The sequence below is a fragment of the Naegleria fowleri genome (genome assembly GCF_008403515.1).
Source record: "Naegleria fowleri strain ATCC 30894 chromosome Unknown tig68, whole genome shotgun sequence".
Classification (NCBI taxonomy): Eukaryota; Heterolobosea; class Eutetramitea; order Acrasida; family Naegleriidae; genus Naegleria; species Naegleria fowleri.
Genome location: NW_025408000.1, coordinates 344,381 through 359,665, shown reverse-complemented (window position 1 = coordinate 359,665; position 15,285 = coordinate 344,381). Strand labels below are relative to the sequence as shown.

General features: G+C 39.9%; 4 protein-coding genes across 4 annotated transcripts, besides 1 other annotated feature; 3 read left to right on the top strand and 1 right to left on the bottom strand.

The window, feature by feature from the left end:
- Nucleotides 1-1,566: 1,566 nt before the first annotated feature.
- Nucleotides 1,567-3,579, top strand: FDP41_009340 (uncharacterized protein; the record flags this gene model as incomplete). Its single annotated transcript, XM_044713288.1, has 1 exon — nt 1,567-3,579. One exon carries the CDS (start codon nt 1,567-1,569, stop codon nt 3,577-3,579), a length of 2,013 nt encoding a protein of 670 aa, XP_044557151.1.
- Nucleotides 3,580-5,032: 1,453 nt separating this feature from the next.
- On the bottom strand, nt 5,033-6,696 carry FDP41_009339 (uncharacterized protein; the record flags this gene model as incomplete). The annotated part of the gene is made up of 2 exons (XM_044713286.1): nt 5,033-5,589; nt 5,721-6,696. 2 exons carry the CDS (start codon nt 6,694-6,696, stop codon nt 5,033-5,035), a joined length of 1,533 nt encoding a protein of 510 aa, XP_044557150.1.
- Nucleotides 6,697-7,996: 1,300 nt separating this feature from the next.
- FDP41_009338 (uncharacterized protein) lies at nt 7,997-8,584 on the top strand (the record flags this gene model as incomplete). The annotated part of the gene is made up of 1 exon (XM_044713285.1): nt 7,997-8,584. One exon carries the CDS (start codon nt 7,997-7,999, stop codon nt 8,582-8,584), a length of 588 nt encoding a protein of 195 aa, XP_044557149.1.
- A 135-nt stretch (nt 8,585-8,719) lies between these two features.
- Nucleotides 8,720-10,789, top strand: FDP41_009337 (uncharacterized protein; the record flags this gene model as incomplete). The annotated part of the gene is made up of 1 exon (XM_044713284.1): nt 8,720-10,789. The coding sequence occupies one exon, from the start codon at nt 8,720-8,722 to the stop codon at nt 10,787-10,789; it is 2,070 nt and encodes a 689-aa protein (XP_044557148.1).
- A 2,878-nt stretch (nt 10,790-13,667) lies between these two features.
- Nucleotides 13,668-15,285: part of a sequence feature (Protein overlapping with rRNA (FDP41_009336, KAF0972433.1) was converted to a misc_feature.) that runs on past the window's edge.

Below are 15,285 nucleotides of genomic sequence, written 5' to 3'. Positions count from 1 at the left end.
ATCCGACACTCGCATCAACGCCCAAAAAAACGTCAAAACAGCCGTATGTACGTGACGTGTGCGTGTTTTTTCCAGCAAAAAAACCACTTCACGGAATAATCTGTGGGTATTTTGTGTTGATTTGTTGGATTCCATGAATTCATACCATGAGCGTGGTGTTTCGATGGGCATGTACCACAAACCTTTTTGGACAAGCCATTCGGTAGTTGGTGTTGGCATTTTTTTGTCTGTCATAGGCAAGATTGGGGTACAATAGACATTTTAATCAACCATTTTATCATCATCATCGTCACCGATGTCATCCATTGTACGACTCATTTCCAGTAATTTCAAAACACCAAATCTCTTCCGATAAAAACTCATGCTGTCTGCTGTGTTTTGATGATCCTCAAGCACGCGGAACATCTTTATCATATCTGTCACAGTAAAAGCCATCAGGTATTCTTTCTTGCCTTTGTTGTTATATAAATGTTCTACGTGAAAATAGCCTTGACGGAGCGTGTCAAGCTTGTCCCTTTCCAGGCGCAGATTTTTCTTGTATTCTACGGGTCTGCAGACTAGGCCCACACGCCCGGTAGTCGTGACGAATACATGTCCGACTCCAACATTCTCAAAAATGAGTTACCGACTTTCAGACGATCCACTGCTTTTTCAAATTCTTCACTTACAACGGTCTGTGTGACAATGTGTTCGTCACGGCCACCGACAGTGACAGGTTGATGGTGGTCTTCCATAACACAATCGCCATGCTGAGAGCAAAATCTTTCATTCTGTTGCTGTTACTTGCACTATCGACCAAAAAACGTCTCGGATCAAGTGAAGCTTGCTTGTTTTGGGTAGCAGAACCAGGATCAAATGTGTATGGTTTACTCTTAGATATCGCAGCTAATTCTTCGCAATGTTCTTCGTCCTTGGCCGACAACAAAAACGGGGCCAATATATTACATGATAGAGGAGAGTATGATATAGAGTTAGTTATACACTGCAGCAACTTATTAATGATTTGTTGCTCGTTGGATGGTTCACTTCCACTCTGGAGCTTCACTTCAGTGGATCTGGAGAGATGACAAAGGAACTCAGGTTGAAAGCATCTTCTTGTGTACTAACACCCGGAATTGGTGAATTAGGTACAGTAAAAGAATCAACCAAATAATCTTCCTTCATACAACAAAACCAACCAAAAACCTGATGTTATGTAAATGACCAATCAATTCAGTTAAAGGATCAGAACAATCAGCAAAACAAATCACGTATTGATCATTGTTACCGTTTGAACTGAGTGTTGTCTACACGAGAGCCTGTTTGCTTGATGAAAAATACGTAATAAATGTAGTGGTCAACTCCATACTTGGCAAATTCCCTGTATGTTTTGTCGTGGTACTCTTTGTATATACTCAAATTTCGCAAGTCTGTAACCGAAGACAAAGAAAGTGGCGCGTAAAAACTCGACGCACGTGCTATCCTCTGTGTTGGTTCATCCAAAAGAGAGAACCACAATGTACCTGGCGTAGCTGGTTGCGTAGAAGCGGCAACGCACCAACACAAACAACAACAAACACAGTAAAAATGCGCAAATCGAATCTCTTCGTGGCCTGCTTGTACAACAACAGCACATTCAAGAACAGAAACCCCTTTGTTGTTTATCCCTTCATCGCCACCACCATCAGAAGTTTTTCAACAACAATCCATGATTTGAATCAACCGAATACCGTTCCCTATTTTCCATACGGAGAGTCAAATTTTGAGTCCATCAGAAGAAACAAACAATTCTATGTTGACAAGACTCATCTCATTCCTTTATTGGACAAAAGTAGCAAGCAATTGTTTTTTGTCCGTCCTCCGAGATGGGGAAAGTCATTGTTGTTGTCCATGTTGCAGTCATACTATGACATCAACAAGAAAGAACAATTTAATGAGTTGTTTGATGGTTTGTGGATTGGCGACCCTAAGAATCAAACTTCATTGAAGAATGAATATTATATACTAAACCTTGATTTTTCTGTCGAAGTTGATGGATCTCCAGAGAACATCAAACAAGCGTTACACGAATCTATCAACGCAGACATTGCAAGGTTTTTAACGATCTATAACCTAGAAGACGACATACCAAAAATCATTTCACCTGACGCTCTCATTTCGTTCGAAAATTTGGTGACTACCATGATAAAACACAAGAGCAAGTTGATGGTTCTCATTGATGAATATGACAGATTTGCAAACAAATTGATGTTTGAAAGCCCCGAAAAATACAAACATATTGTAGAAGGAAAACGTGGGGAAGCAACTTCTTCGCTCATTCGCTCGTTCTTTGAACGTCTCAAAAAGACTTCGCGTGCTGGCTTGACAGACTTTCGAAGTTTGATTGTTGGTATCACTCCAATTGCTATTGCTGATGCTTCTGGTTACAATGTTGCTAGCAACATTTCCCAGTCCGAAGAGTTTGGTGATTTGGTTGGATTTACTGAAAATGATTTGAGAACGGCCTTGAACAACATTGGTATTGTTGAAAATCACCAAAATAATGCAATTTCAATCATGAAAAAGTTTTACAATGGTTATCATTTTCCAGGATCAACTCAATCTCTTTTCAATCCCACTCTTTCAATGCATTTTCTACAAAAGTTAATGAGTAAGAGTAGATTCAAATCTGCTGTTATAGGAGGCAAAGACATTGGTCTCGAAGATATGATAGATCCCAACACGGACATCAGCGAAAATGTGTTTGCGACTCTCGCTACAACTCCTGCTTCTGCTTCCATTGTTCATCAATTAACAGCAACAAACACCGTTCAACTCAATGCTGCCATCGTCAGTTCATTCAAACTTCGCGATATCATTGACCCTCCAACAAACGAAGAGAATTCAAAACAAATATGGGATCATACATTGTCATTCATGTATTATCATGGCATGTTAACTTTTCCAAAAGGGCTGGACAGTAGCACATTAATCATTCCAAATGAGATCGCAAAACTCCAATATTTGGAACAGCTAAAGCGAATAATTTCTTTGAACGAAAGCATCATTGAAAAATTTATCAATCATCCAACTGAAGACAATTTGAAGAGCTTACTATGGACAATTCTGAAGCAACAAGAAACAATTTATGACAACAGCATGTCAGAAGGTGGTTTACAAGGAAGTATTGAGGCAGCGTTGAGAGCTCAAAAATTGAAGTTATTTGATTTAACTGCAGAAAAGGAATACAAAGTGTTCAAAAACGGAAAAGAATATAGTTATAGATCAGATCTTGTAATCAAAACAGCCAACGACGTGTTTATTATTGAATTTAAACGTGTTAGACCAAATGCGTTAGAAGAATATTCTCGATTGAATTTCTTTCCTAGCACGTACAAGACTGTATTTAAGAAATTATTACAAGTCGACGAAATATCTTTGCTCTCCATGAAGGTTAAATGGAATACCGAGCCGACAACTGTAGAAAACATTCTAAATAAGGCTGCTATTCAAGTTAAAGAGTATGCACAGCACGAATCAAATATCAGCAAAGGGAAAACTATTCACGCGTTTGTTGTGGTACAAGTAGCTTGGCCTCTTATCATACGAAAAGTTAATTAAATATCAAATGTCCTGCTTACTCTTTTGAGACCGGCAGGAGCTATGGTGGCACTCGAAACATTCTCCTTTCCATGGCTTCCACACTCACAAACGTTTAACGGAACACGCAAAATCCGTGATTTTTCACATTACTTCGTTTGGCACGAAATACCGGCCTAAACAAAAGATCTACCATTTGTAGTCGGTAAGTGACGCAATCACTTGCTTCATATCGAAATACAGCAACGACAACACGGAAAATTCCCAACATGATTGATAAGTCATGGGTACCACCCCCATAGAAAAGCCATTTCCCTTGATAATGTTGTTTTGTTTCACCAAATGATGTATCCAAGAACGCATTAGCAGTAAATCCAACAAAGAAAAAGCGGCCATTGGAAACGCAACTCCATCACCCAGGCAAAAATAAGCACAAGGCGGCGACACACTAAAACAATGGTTCGACAACCCGTGCTCTTTTCCTTCGAATCTGTATGTGAATACACGACCAGTCCCTGTCCCAACTCCATGTGGGATATCGACGATTACTGTCCTGCATACACTACCAACATACTGTTTTGAACCCACACTAAGAAGCTTTTTGATGGGCCTAAAACACATACACCCATACAACACAGGCTTAGACAACACGAGAGACTCTAAATCAAACGCGCGGGTCGGTATCAATCCTTTGGTTCGCGCCCATAGATCAATGTCCAGTAGTCGCTTCATTACGTCGCTCATTTCTTTGGCTACCTTGTTGTGTTTCTTTGATGACGAGAAGTCACAAAAAAACACCCATGTGCTATTCATGTAGTACGTTTCACCACCAACCAACAACTCAAAATTTGGAGATTCTTTGTATTTTAAGGTGTAAGAGGCAGAATTTTTGCTTATACGATGCTCATCCCGTAGTTCGCCACCGTTACACATAGACACCAGAGAATCCATTAGAGCAATCAGTTCGGGGACAACGGAAGACCACATGCGCTCGACCTCTGCCTCAGCCGACTTCTGGAGTTCTTTGCTCGCGTCGGAAGAGGAACTCTGTTCAATGCGGTTGCTGTCGTGCATTTTGGTGTTTTTTTTTGTCATAGGAACTCCACAATGCTCGTTTTACATTTGGCGTGGACCGAGAGAGCTTTGAACAAATCCAAGTAGAACTTTTGTAACCTAGCGGCAAGTCCTAAAGAGAGTGTTTCTCCCAAACGCATCACCACAAAATACCATCTGAAGGTGACCAAAGCAATCGAGTAAAGTTCAAGTTCACCAAAACAGTCCGCCTCTTCGTTAGCATATGATCTACACTTATCCATGATAAAACCACAAGCTTTGTTACAGTCAAAAACGGGCACTGAAGAAAACAAAGAGTCATGTCTGTTTGACGGTATCTTCGAAGTCAAACGATCGGGAACAATATCGGAATATATTACATCCATGTTCGCCGTTATGATGTGTACCTTGTATGTCGTCCTTAGGTCCTTAGCTGTCCGCCAACATATATATCTATGTTTTTTACCTGTATGGGAGAATCTGAATCTGTTCCAACCGAGAAGGTAACAACTCCTACGCTCCCTTCACATTCAGTGTACTTGTTATTCACTCGTACTTTGATATCAGACAGCGCATCGCACCTGATGGTAAGATTGACTGTCTCACCAACTCCGATGAAACAATATTTTCTGTTGATAGAAATAGACGATCCGTTTGTGTCTGTATAGATTATTTCATAAACGTTTTTTATACTGTCTCTCAATTCCGATGATATGGACGTCAACAATAAATTAGCTACAATACAAAACAACAATTTTTTGGTTTTGTTGTCCAAAGTTTCAGAGGAAAGTTTGGTGTTAATATTTTTGACTGTCAATGTTTGGTCGTTACTGTTGAGTATGGCCTTTGTGATTTTGTATTCAAGGGTTCGTTTACCTCCAACATTCGATGTATCCAATACAAACTTATCGTTTGACATGACCACTTTAATTGCTTTATGATATTTTCTATTTCCACAATGAATGAAACCATCCGTCACTTTCTTCGATATGCGCTTATTTTTCGTGATGTGTACCCACTGCTTGGTGATGTGTTCGCGACGTTCCATTTTTTTTCGTTATTTATTGATTTTCTTCGAAAAGAGCCTGACCGCCAGAGCCAACACCAACAGTGAGCAATAACGAGCATGATGTCAGCCTTAATACCGTTGACATTCATACCAAGTTCTTTCAGCCAGTAGATACCATCTATATCTTTAAAATCGATCATAGTGCCTATTTTGATGTTGACCAGAGCACCTTTGAACTCATTGATCATCATCATTTCGTACAACTGATTCCAAAAACTCAAGACCGAAACGAAACGGACCACATCAGGTACAGAAGCCTTGTTCGCGACCAAACCAGAAAACAAAAAGTTGAATATGAGTGCAATATTAAAAAATCTGGTATAACCATAGACGTTGCTGGTCAACAAACCAATGATATAAGAGAGCATGGTCGTGTAAATAGACACCAAAATCAAAGCGCATAAAAATACAATATAGTGGTCGAAACCTGCCCTGAGACCTATAACATAATAGTTGGAGGACATTATGATGGACGGTATCACACCCCTAAATACGGTATCCATGATCAGGTATGCTATGTTATAAGCTTTTGTGATGTAGCTGCTTGTACTACAATCTCTTTTAACGTCCGGAGAGAGCATTAGTGTGTATTTTGTAGTTCTAGAGGATCCCAAATGTATGAATGCAATGCAAAATAACAAATAGCCTATTCTGCTGTGCGATCCTGGAATATCAACTCCCAACTGATAGAACATTAGACCTGTAACTATTGTCACAAGCAAGTAATACACAATTTCCTTAGATAACTCCAACCAAAACACACGATTAAGCACCTCGTATTTGATTACCACCAATACCATCTTAGCAGTGGATATGACCGAGGAAGGTGCGTTGCTCATAATTGTAAATTCAAAGGGATCTTCATGATTTTCTTCGACATCAATAAGGAGACCCTCTTCGTGGTCGTGAGTAGTCTCTTCCATCGCGCTTCTATGTGAATGTGTTGTGTCTTCGAACGACGAAGTAGTCGCTTCTATGTTCGTGCTACCACCTGAGGGTTTGGTTCGAATTTTCATCCCCACTACCATATTCATCAACTGTGGAATGTGATACCTCACTCATTAGAGAAAAGTCGATGTGTTTGTATTCTGTACCTGTTGACGTAGAAATTTTCTTCAACGTAGCGAGTGTTCGCTGAGTGTCATTATCCATGTTTTTGCATCGGTCCAGGAATTGGGAAATTTCTTCAGCTACAGAGGAATTTTTGTCGCTATTGAAAATGTCAACATTTTCCAATTCATCTCTGCTTCCTTTGTAAACGCATTTACCCTGACCTAAAATCACCAAATTATCAATATACTTGAATAGTTTGTTACTAAATTGGTGAACAATGATGATTATTGTTTTCTTTCCTTGCTTTTTTATAGCATCTAGCACGGACAAGACTTGCAATGCACACTTATTGTCTAAGCTACTCGTAGGCTCGTCGAGCAGTAAAATCTTCTTGTCTAATATAAGTTCTCCACATAAAGATACCAATCTCCTCTGTCCTCCCGATAAATTTCCACTCTCTGGCGTACCTATCAATTTATCCGCAATGTCAGTTCAAAAATCTACCACCAAAGACAACACCTTCGTTATGAAAATACAACAACAATGCAACTCTCCAACATGGATATGAAATTACTGTGCTCGTACGACAAGTTGAACCCTGTGTGTTCAGGCAACATCAAGAGAAGAAGCATAGGAAGAAAGTTGCTGGAATCACCTCTGCAAGGGGCTAGTTACTGTCAGAATAGCAACAATCAACCATGGGGAGGCTTTTCTAAATACGCCAATCCTTGTTTTGATGCGTTGATGCTTATAGAACTCTTCATTAATTGGGTATTCGCACTCAACCCAGCAGGATCTGAATTCAATTGCAAGCCAAATATACCATACCTACCCAGTTCTACGCATGGTTGTGTGTACCCCATACCATATATACGGTTCACGTTGCCTGGGGTTATTAGTGCAGATGGAAATACCGTCATCAATTCAGCCACATGCAAGTCATCTCATCGCCCGACACAGGCAAAAAAATCAAATTGCTTGTCCAGTATATCTTTGGGTCTTTTTTGAAGGAACTGGTTACACACTATCCTGGCCTTACGGTGGTTGTGTACCCGGTTTTGTACGACACAACATTTCCGGATTTCCCTCCGTATTCCATAGTTTGTTTATTTTTCGATAGTATAATGTATATATTGTACTTGCTGTTCGGTTTGTTTGTCGTTCTGACCACCATCACAGCCATATCTGATGGATGGAACAGTATCGTGAGAGACATGAGACAAGAAAAGATGGAGAAAAAAATAGAGTCCCTGAAAGAAAAAAATGATTGATTGTTTCGCCAGGTACACCCCAAAAAAGAAAAAGACAGTGTTGGTAACCGGAGACAGGCTGAGCCCGAACGCCGCAGTGTTTTTAAATTTCGCTACTGCTTACTTTTCATCTGTGGATCCACATAAAACGATCGAACAAGTACTAACTGAAATTGTTTATAAAAGGACCAATTGTGTCGACACTAACAAGCTCGATTTGAGAATAGAGGATCCAGATAATGTGTATATTGTAAAAACTATCGATCTTCATACTAGGGAAGATATTGTAGGAGTATCAACTTTGATACTTTTTATGCAAAAATGTGATGTGGAAAAACAAAGAGATAACATTCGTAGGATACTGAGAGTTGCTTCGAATAAGACCAAGAAGACTAAACTGAAGAAATTGAGATTGCTACTGTGTATCGATAATCAAGAAAACGAAGAGTTTGATCCAAAGATGCTATTCAACAATGAAATATTATTCACACATGGTGATTACGAATATGTGGAGGTTTTTTCTGTATCTGAAAATGCAAAATCATTGGAAAATGCCATCTCTTCTCTCATTTTGTGTATTTCAGGCGTGAGGTATCAGTGAAAAAAGTCTATGCGACTCTCCATCAAATTTGAGCTAGATTTCAGACCGACCACCGAACCTCCTCCTCTCCATTCATCGGACCTGAAAATAAAACCAACCACCAAAAACAATGGTATTGTGAGACCCCATCCGTTAATGCCGTTCTTGAAAATCAAACCTGACAATTCGTTCGTCCCTATATTTTATGAAATAGTGGCACAACCGAACCACATCAAGCGACTATCCGGAGGGTACTCTAAATTCAGTATCACTGAGCGAGAAATAGACATTCCCCTAAAATATTATGATATAGAGCGTAATGTCTACCTGAGGAATCACTTGAAAACAAATAACGCAGACAAAGAGGTGTTCTCGTCCGTACCCCCTAAAAAATTTCTAAGTGACAACTGCATTATATTTGATTACTACTCGTATCACGACAATGTGATCGGTGTTTTTGTGCCTACGAAAGCCGGTTCTTGTCACGTCTACCTTAAACAATTATTTGAATCAGAAGGGAGTGTAGAAATAGACATGAAAACTGAAATGCACAAATCAATAGGAAAACTACATGCGAAACTATTGAACAAAGATATCTTTAAATTATCTAAATCATTCACACACGTAGATAACAGCGAAGATATATCAAACTCTTACGACGAAATAGAGGCATCATTTTCCAGCAAAATGTCCAACGTATACACCTTGAGCGAATCTATGGACATGAATTTATTGTATACGATCGATTCTACAAGGCACCCCATAGAATATTTCATCTATAACGAGCATATTTCTACACCAAAATATTTCGAACATACACTTTTCATGTCAATCTATGAATATTCCATCAATACAAACCAAAAAATAGGAGATTATGTAGAGTTTTTCCTCAAGTGTGACGATCATTTGAAGGCGTTTTTTTTAGCTGATTCCGTCAATTTACTCACGCATTTTATGACCTACCGTACCGACTACGATTACTACGATCTCAAACAACCCCTAGAAACGGAGTTGAACGAAAACTGCATTGATACTTTCAGTGGGGACTGTGAAGATTTTAGTTTGTGTAATATGTCTGTCTTCACTGCGTTGCAATCATTGAGGGGAGTGAACGAAAACGAATTTCCACATGTTGTAGAAATGCAAAATGTATCCAAACAATATATTATGGTTTGTGCTCTGGCAAGAGCTACCACTGGGAGTGCACTACAAAGTCACAATTTCACACGTTTATCAAGTATGTACGCACAAGAAAAAGAGCCAACAAACCACAGAAATGCCTTGACAGTGCTCATAGAAGGAGTGTATGATTTAGAAAATCCAGTATTCCACATGACATCCATGTTAATACATGTGAGGTATTTTCATGATCTCGTACAGAAAACGCTGGGTGAACCCCAACAAGGGAAAAATTCATTTACCGAGACTGCAGTTGACCTTTTAAACAAGATCTTATCAGATAACCAACATAATTACCATGTACCCAATGTCATATTGATGGAAGGAACAGGTAGATTTAACTATATCAACAACGAAGAAGACCACTATTCTAGGCAGCCTCTCACACAACCTGGCAGCAGAGAATTCAAAGGGTCGAAATACACAAAGAGTGATTTCTTTTTACACCTCAAAGAATTGAGATACCCATGCAAGTCCAATCCTTTCATACTCAACATTTTGGACATTTTCACCAATTATTTCATGAAACACTTCGAGTATCCCTTGTTTAAATTTAGCATTTCCTACAAGTTGGGTAGCAAAGATAATGAGCTTGAACCATCATCAATGGTGAGCAAACCGTACATCAGAGGTTGTAACTTTAAAGACATATGCATGGGTAGTACTTACACTAGATTGTTGTGCCATCCGCCACTAACAAGCGCTGTCTATCACCAGGCTATAGACGAATCCAAACGGTACGCTGTATCCGTCATACTGGACAACAAGCCAGATGAAGATTACGGAGTTCGGTTATTAGTCGAAGAGCTCACACAAACATTCAACAAATACGCGAAGTTCAAAAAGAAAAAACCCAACGACGCTTGGAAATATTTTTATCACCTTAATGTTTGTGATCTATTGAAGCTCAAAAACTGGGAAGAAAAATACAGATCCTTCATGTCGTCCATGGTCAATTATTTGAAAAGTGATAATTATTCGTGTGCAAGCTTGGAAATACTCTATTTGAACCCCAACAAACCAAAGATGCTGATCATGTTCGATTGAATCACCAAGGTTTGTTCGCATGTCTGTTAGATCTGAAGGTGAAATAAGTGGCTTCCATACATTTAAATGTTTAACGAAGCTCGCGAGATCAATACTTTGTTCGATTTGTTTATTTTGTTCGAAGTCTTGATTTAAATAAAGGAGCAAGCGCTGTCGATCAAAGTTTTCATTAGCCTCAATGTTTTTTTGTCATCCGTCCATTGACAGACTGGCGCGCGTATTAATGTACCACGTATTGGTCGTAATCATCATCTTCATCATAGTCTCCTTCACTGGCATCTTCGTTTTTTTCTTCTTCTTCTTCTTCTTCGTTGTCGTAGAATAATTCGCCGTGGATGTTTTCTTCGTTCGTTGGATTGTGTGAGTCAACCGCTATCGTCTCCTCTGTCATTGTTGTCGACAACGTCGTCACTGTCCGTTTGTTGTGAAGACTCTTCGTTTTCATCATCTTCTTCGTCGTCTCTCGTCAAAATAATGTCTCGGCGGAATGTTATGTCATGAGCGCCATCCATCCGATCGCCAGTGATACGGACCTGTGTAACGTTGTTCCCCCCAATATCCTTCACCAACGAAGGTTGTGTATCTGCTGGTGGATTTCCTTCGCCACTTGGTCTGAACCCCAAACGAATGGTTTTCTGTACGGGGTACCAGCATGTCGACGCTCGAGGGGAGCACGCGACCATCGAGGTTTTTATAACTTCTCTTAGGTAACGGGATGTCGTCTCTGAGACTATACCACACGTCTCCATTTTTGTCATACCGTCTCTCAGTGCTATTCTTGTAAACAAAGGAAAATGTTTTTGTGTCCTGTTTCGACTACTTGGTGACCAATTTGGCGTTGACGCAGCCAACAGTCGAAACAGTAGGTGCCAGGTTATGCGATTCGTTTGGTTCGTTGAACAACACATATTCTGAACAACACAAAACAGAATGACAAACGAGTGCATCAACATCCACATATCCACCAAGAGGAACTTTAGGGTAGAACCACGTATAGATACAATAAATCTCGTCAAGTATCGTTCCGTTTGTGCTGTTTGTGCCAAATGGCCTGGGCATGGCATAGACGCACTTGCTTTTGACGTCGGATATGTAGACGCAAATGTTCCTTATATCCTCGTTTTGCGTGTGTACGTAAGGGAAATAACCCCCATCTACGAGAGCGCCTCTACTAAAAAACCCTCCCTTTTGTGTAATCTACCTGCTACTGAGTCATAGAACGATTGTATCAAGAAAAATTCTACTGAATCATACGGTACACTTTGATGAGTCCCAGGTGGTAAATATCCAACAGCCCCAGCTATTTTATCGACCAGCCTATCTGGTCGGTATCCTTCATGAGAGCGTGACGGTGAAATACCCAAAAAACTCATGGTCCTCCATTCGATCGTTGAATCACCGTTACACCGTCGTCGTTTGCATGTACCCGGTGACCCTCTTGTTCTCGGTTTTTATCTCTGCTGTCCTCCACGATTATTTTTTTGGTTGTTGTTTCCCATTCGGGAGTCACCGTCCTCATCAAGGTCAGCTCCATAGATTTACCTTTGTAGGATATAGTCATTCTATCTCGTATCGAGAGACCATCTGTGTCATATTTGGCGACTTTTGTTACCACACGCGAAGTTATAACTGCGGTCGGTCACAGGTCTGAAATACCGTATTATTGCACGTAATTGGCGATTTGTGTTGGTGGTGTCGTGGGTTTTCTGGTCCGTTTCATGTTTATCGTTCGCTTTGCTGGTCTCGGTGTCAGGTAAATTAGTTCCCTGCATTGGTGCTGGTTCCTGCGTTTCATTGGATGATGGGTGTTCATTTGACATGGTGTCAATCTTGTGGGTGCTTAATTCAGCAGGTGAGTTTGGGTATTGCGGGACAATAATCGTCACCTCGTCCTTTGTGTGAGTTATACTCGAGGTGTCTGTGTGCCAAGTTTTGTCTTTTACAGTATCGGTCACTACGCGTGTCGTCGATGATTCATCGGCCCCATCTTGTTCGCTACTGTTTTGTGTGGTATGTGGAGGTTGGTTTGGCAGAACGTCTTTTGTTTTTTGTGTATGATTTATGGCAGGTTGCGCTCGCGGAATTGTGAACAAAGACAAAGTGGTGAGCGTCTTTGTTGGTGTGTTTTTGCCTCGACTGATGTCATTATCGAGAAACAGTGAAAGTGCCGTCCTCAATCTGATCGTGAATAAGTCTGTCGCTCCAATACATTTCCGACGTTCTGTTGGCTCGATGGCCTGTGTGATGTTGCGGCCACTAGACCCAAGCTCAGATGACATTTTTTGGGATGAAAAAATGTACGTCTCTCGGGTTGCGGTTGTTTTGTGTCATACTTTGCTGCTCTTGGTTTGTTCGTGTAGTTGTCAAAGCTACGAATCGCTGGCCTTTGCTATATCCAATTATTGCGTACAAAAAAGTGAGAGCGTACTTTTGTTGTCGGGTGATTGTACCCATGTTGGTGTGATTCCTGAGGTTGTGTTTAGTGATGATTTGAGGATGTTACTCTCTATGAAAGACATACTTATAATCGACCGATCGAATCTTAAGAAAACGGAGTGCATCGATTATCCTTGTATATTTTCGTCGACTCCGGTTTATTCTATAATTGGTAGAGTTTTTCACTCGATGGTATCCCTCGATTCATGCACTACAAACACCAGGTGTGTTGAGGAATATTCATCTCAATTATCCGTATCATTTGAATATGTATTGAATTCAACGTTGACTATCGAATTTGTTTTTGAATTCCAAGCGAACACCAACCGTAACAAAAATACAGAATTTTCCCGAGAAGCCAATCACTTGGTACTTTTTGGATCACGGATTCTCCTTGTTCAACATACGAGATTCTAGCTACATGTTTATTTGTTTAGATCACATGACCACGGCATCAGTGTCTTCGTCTGTGATAGAGTCGTCACGGATTGTCATCGAAGGATGTGGTCTACATCGCAGCTATTTAGCAACATTTTCCAATAGTACTATTGTATTGTCGAATATTGCCGATGAAAACTCTAACGTTGAAAGTGTCTTCAAAGGATCAAAACAAATTTTCATGGATATCCACAATTCCGAATTAATCAGTAACGTAGAAATAATTATGGAGGACGGTCAACTGAGGTTTTCGAACAATACTGTTTTTGGGTCGAAAGTAACAGTATTAGCTTCACCACTCAGTAGTACCACAGAAAATGCAATTTTGGTGGAAAACAATTTTCTCACTGGAAACATGATGGATCTCTTGAAGATTAGTGCGTATTGTGTGAATGGTGGTGAGACACATATCACTGTACGCAACAATTCGCTCGTTAGTTTGTTTTCAAATTCTAACTTGTTCGATCTCGATTATTGGATCAAAGAATATTTTGGTTCAGGCCCGTTTTATCGGCAACCTGATGACAGTTCTATTGTTGGTTGCTTAAATGTTTACTGTGAGATGGTGCAATGCGATGTGTCAATTACTAGCAACAAAATAAGAATAAGTGGATTACGAGCAGCCTGGGATACATATCCTAACAGAATACCAATATCTTCAGCCATAATGTTGGTAGCCACTAACGGATCTGATCACCATATATCTGACAATGAGTCAAACAAGGATTACTACTATATCGGTGTGTTTGTTTCCTCACCCTCCATTGATGTAGCGTGCAGATACACAAGAAGAGAAGATATGCACGCAGTGGCTAGGTGTATGAGGGATAATAATTCGTTTATGGGACCATTCGCTATACTGGTCCAGTTATGTGACCATTGTAAGGGTTTTCTGAAGTATGATACCCTTATTTACAAATGGGAATATGATTACATAGATCCGTCTAGATCTCAGTATAATACATTGAATTTCGATATGACAAGAAGGATGTGGTGTAATAATTCGCTACCTTCATTTGACGAGCATAGCCTGGGTTGTACGCTAAGCATAGAAAAATATTCAATGATGCAAATATGCAACGAAATTACTATATTTGACAAATTAGACAAAGCAATGGACTATTGCGCGACAAGATCTGGACAAAAGGGCCTTGTTGTAGGAGAATTTGTTGTTACCAGACCCATCGGCGCGGTGTACAGCAACTTGTATTTAGTCAATATCATGTCAGAAAAGTTCACTATTTACGGAAATGGAAGCACTCTCACCGTGGACGGAAATACCTACATTTATGTGTTTGGAAATATCGAAATGGTCAATTTGAAAATTAAGAAGAAACTTTCGTACGGTGGTACTTTTTCTTTTTTCTCCAAGCACCAGACGTTGGTGGGTTCACAGAACACACTTTCATTTAAAAATTGTGAATTTGATTGTGTATACGACAATTCAGGAAGTTTCGCTAGTTATATTTGCGATATGTTCTCTGAAGACACTGATTACTACTACACTACATTGAGGTATTACAACTCAACTTTTGTCGCGTTTTCTAGATTGACTTTTACTACTCTACATGAACTAACGATGATCAATAATACAGCAATAGACGTTACTGGTAGCTTTATCA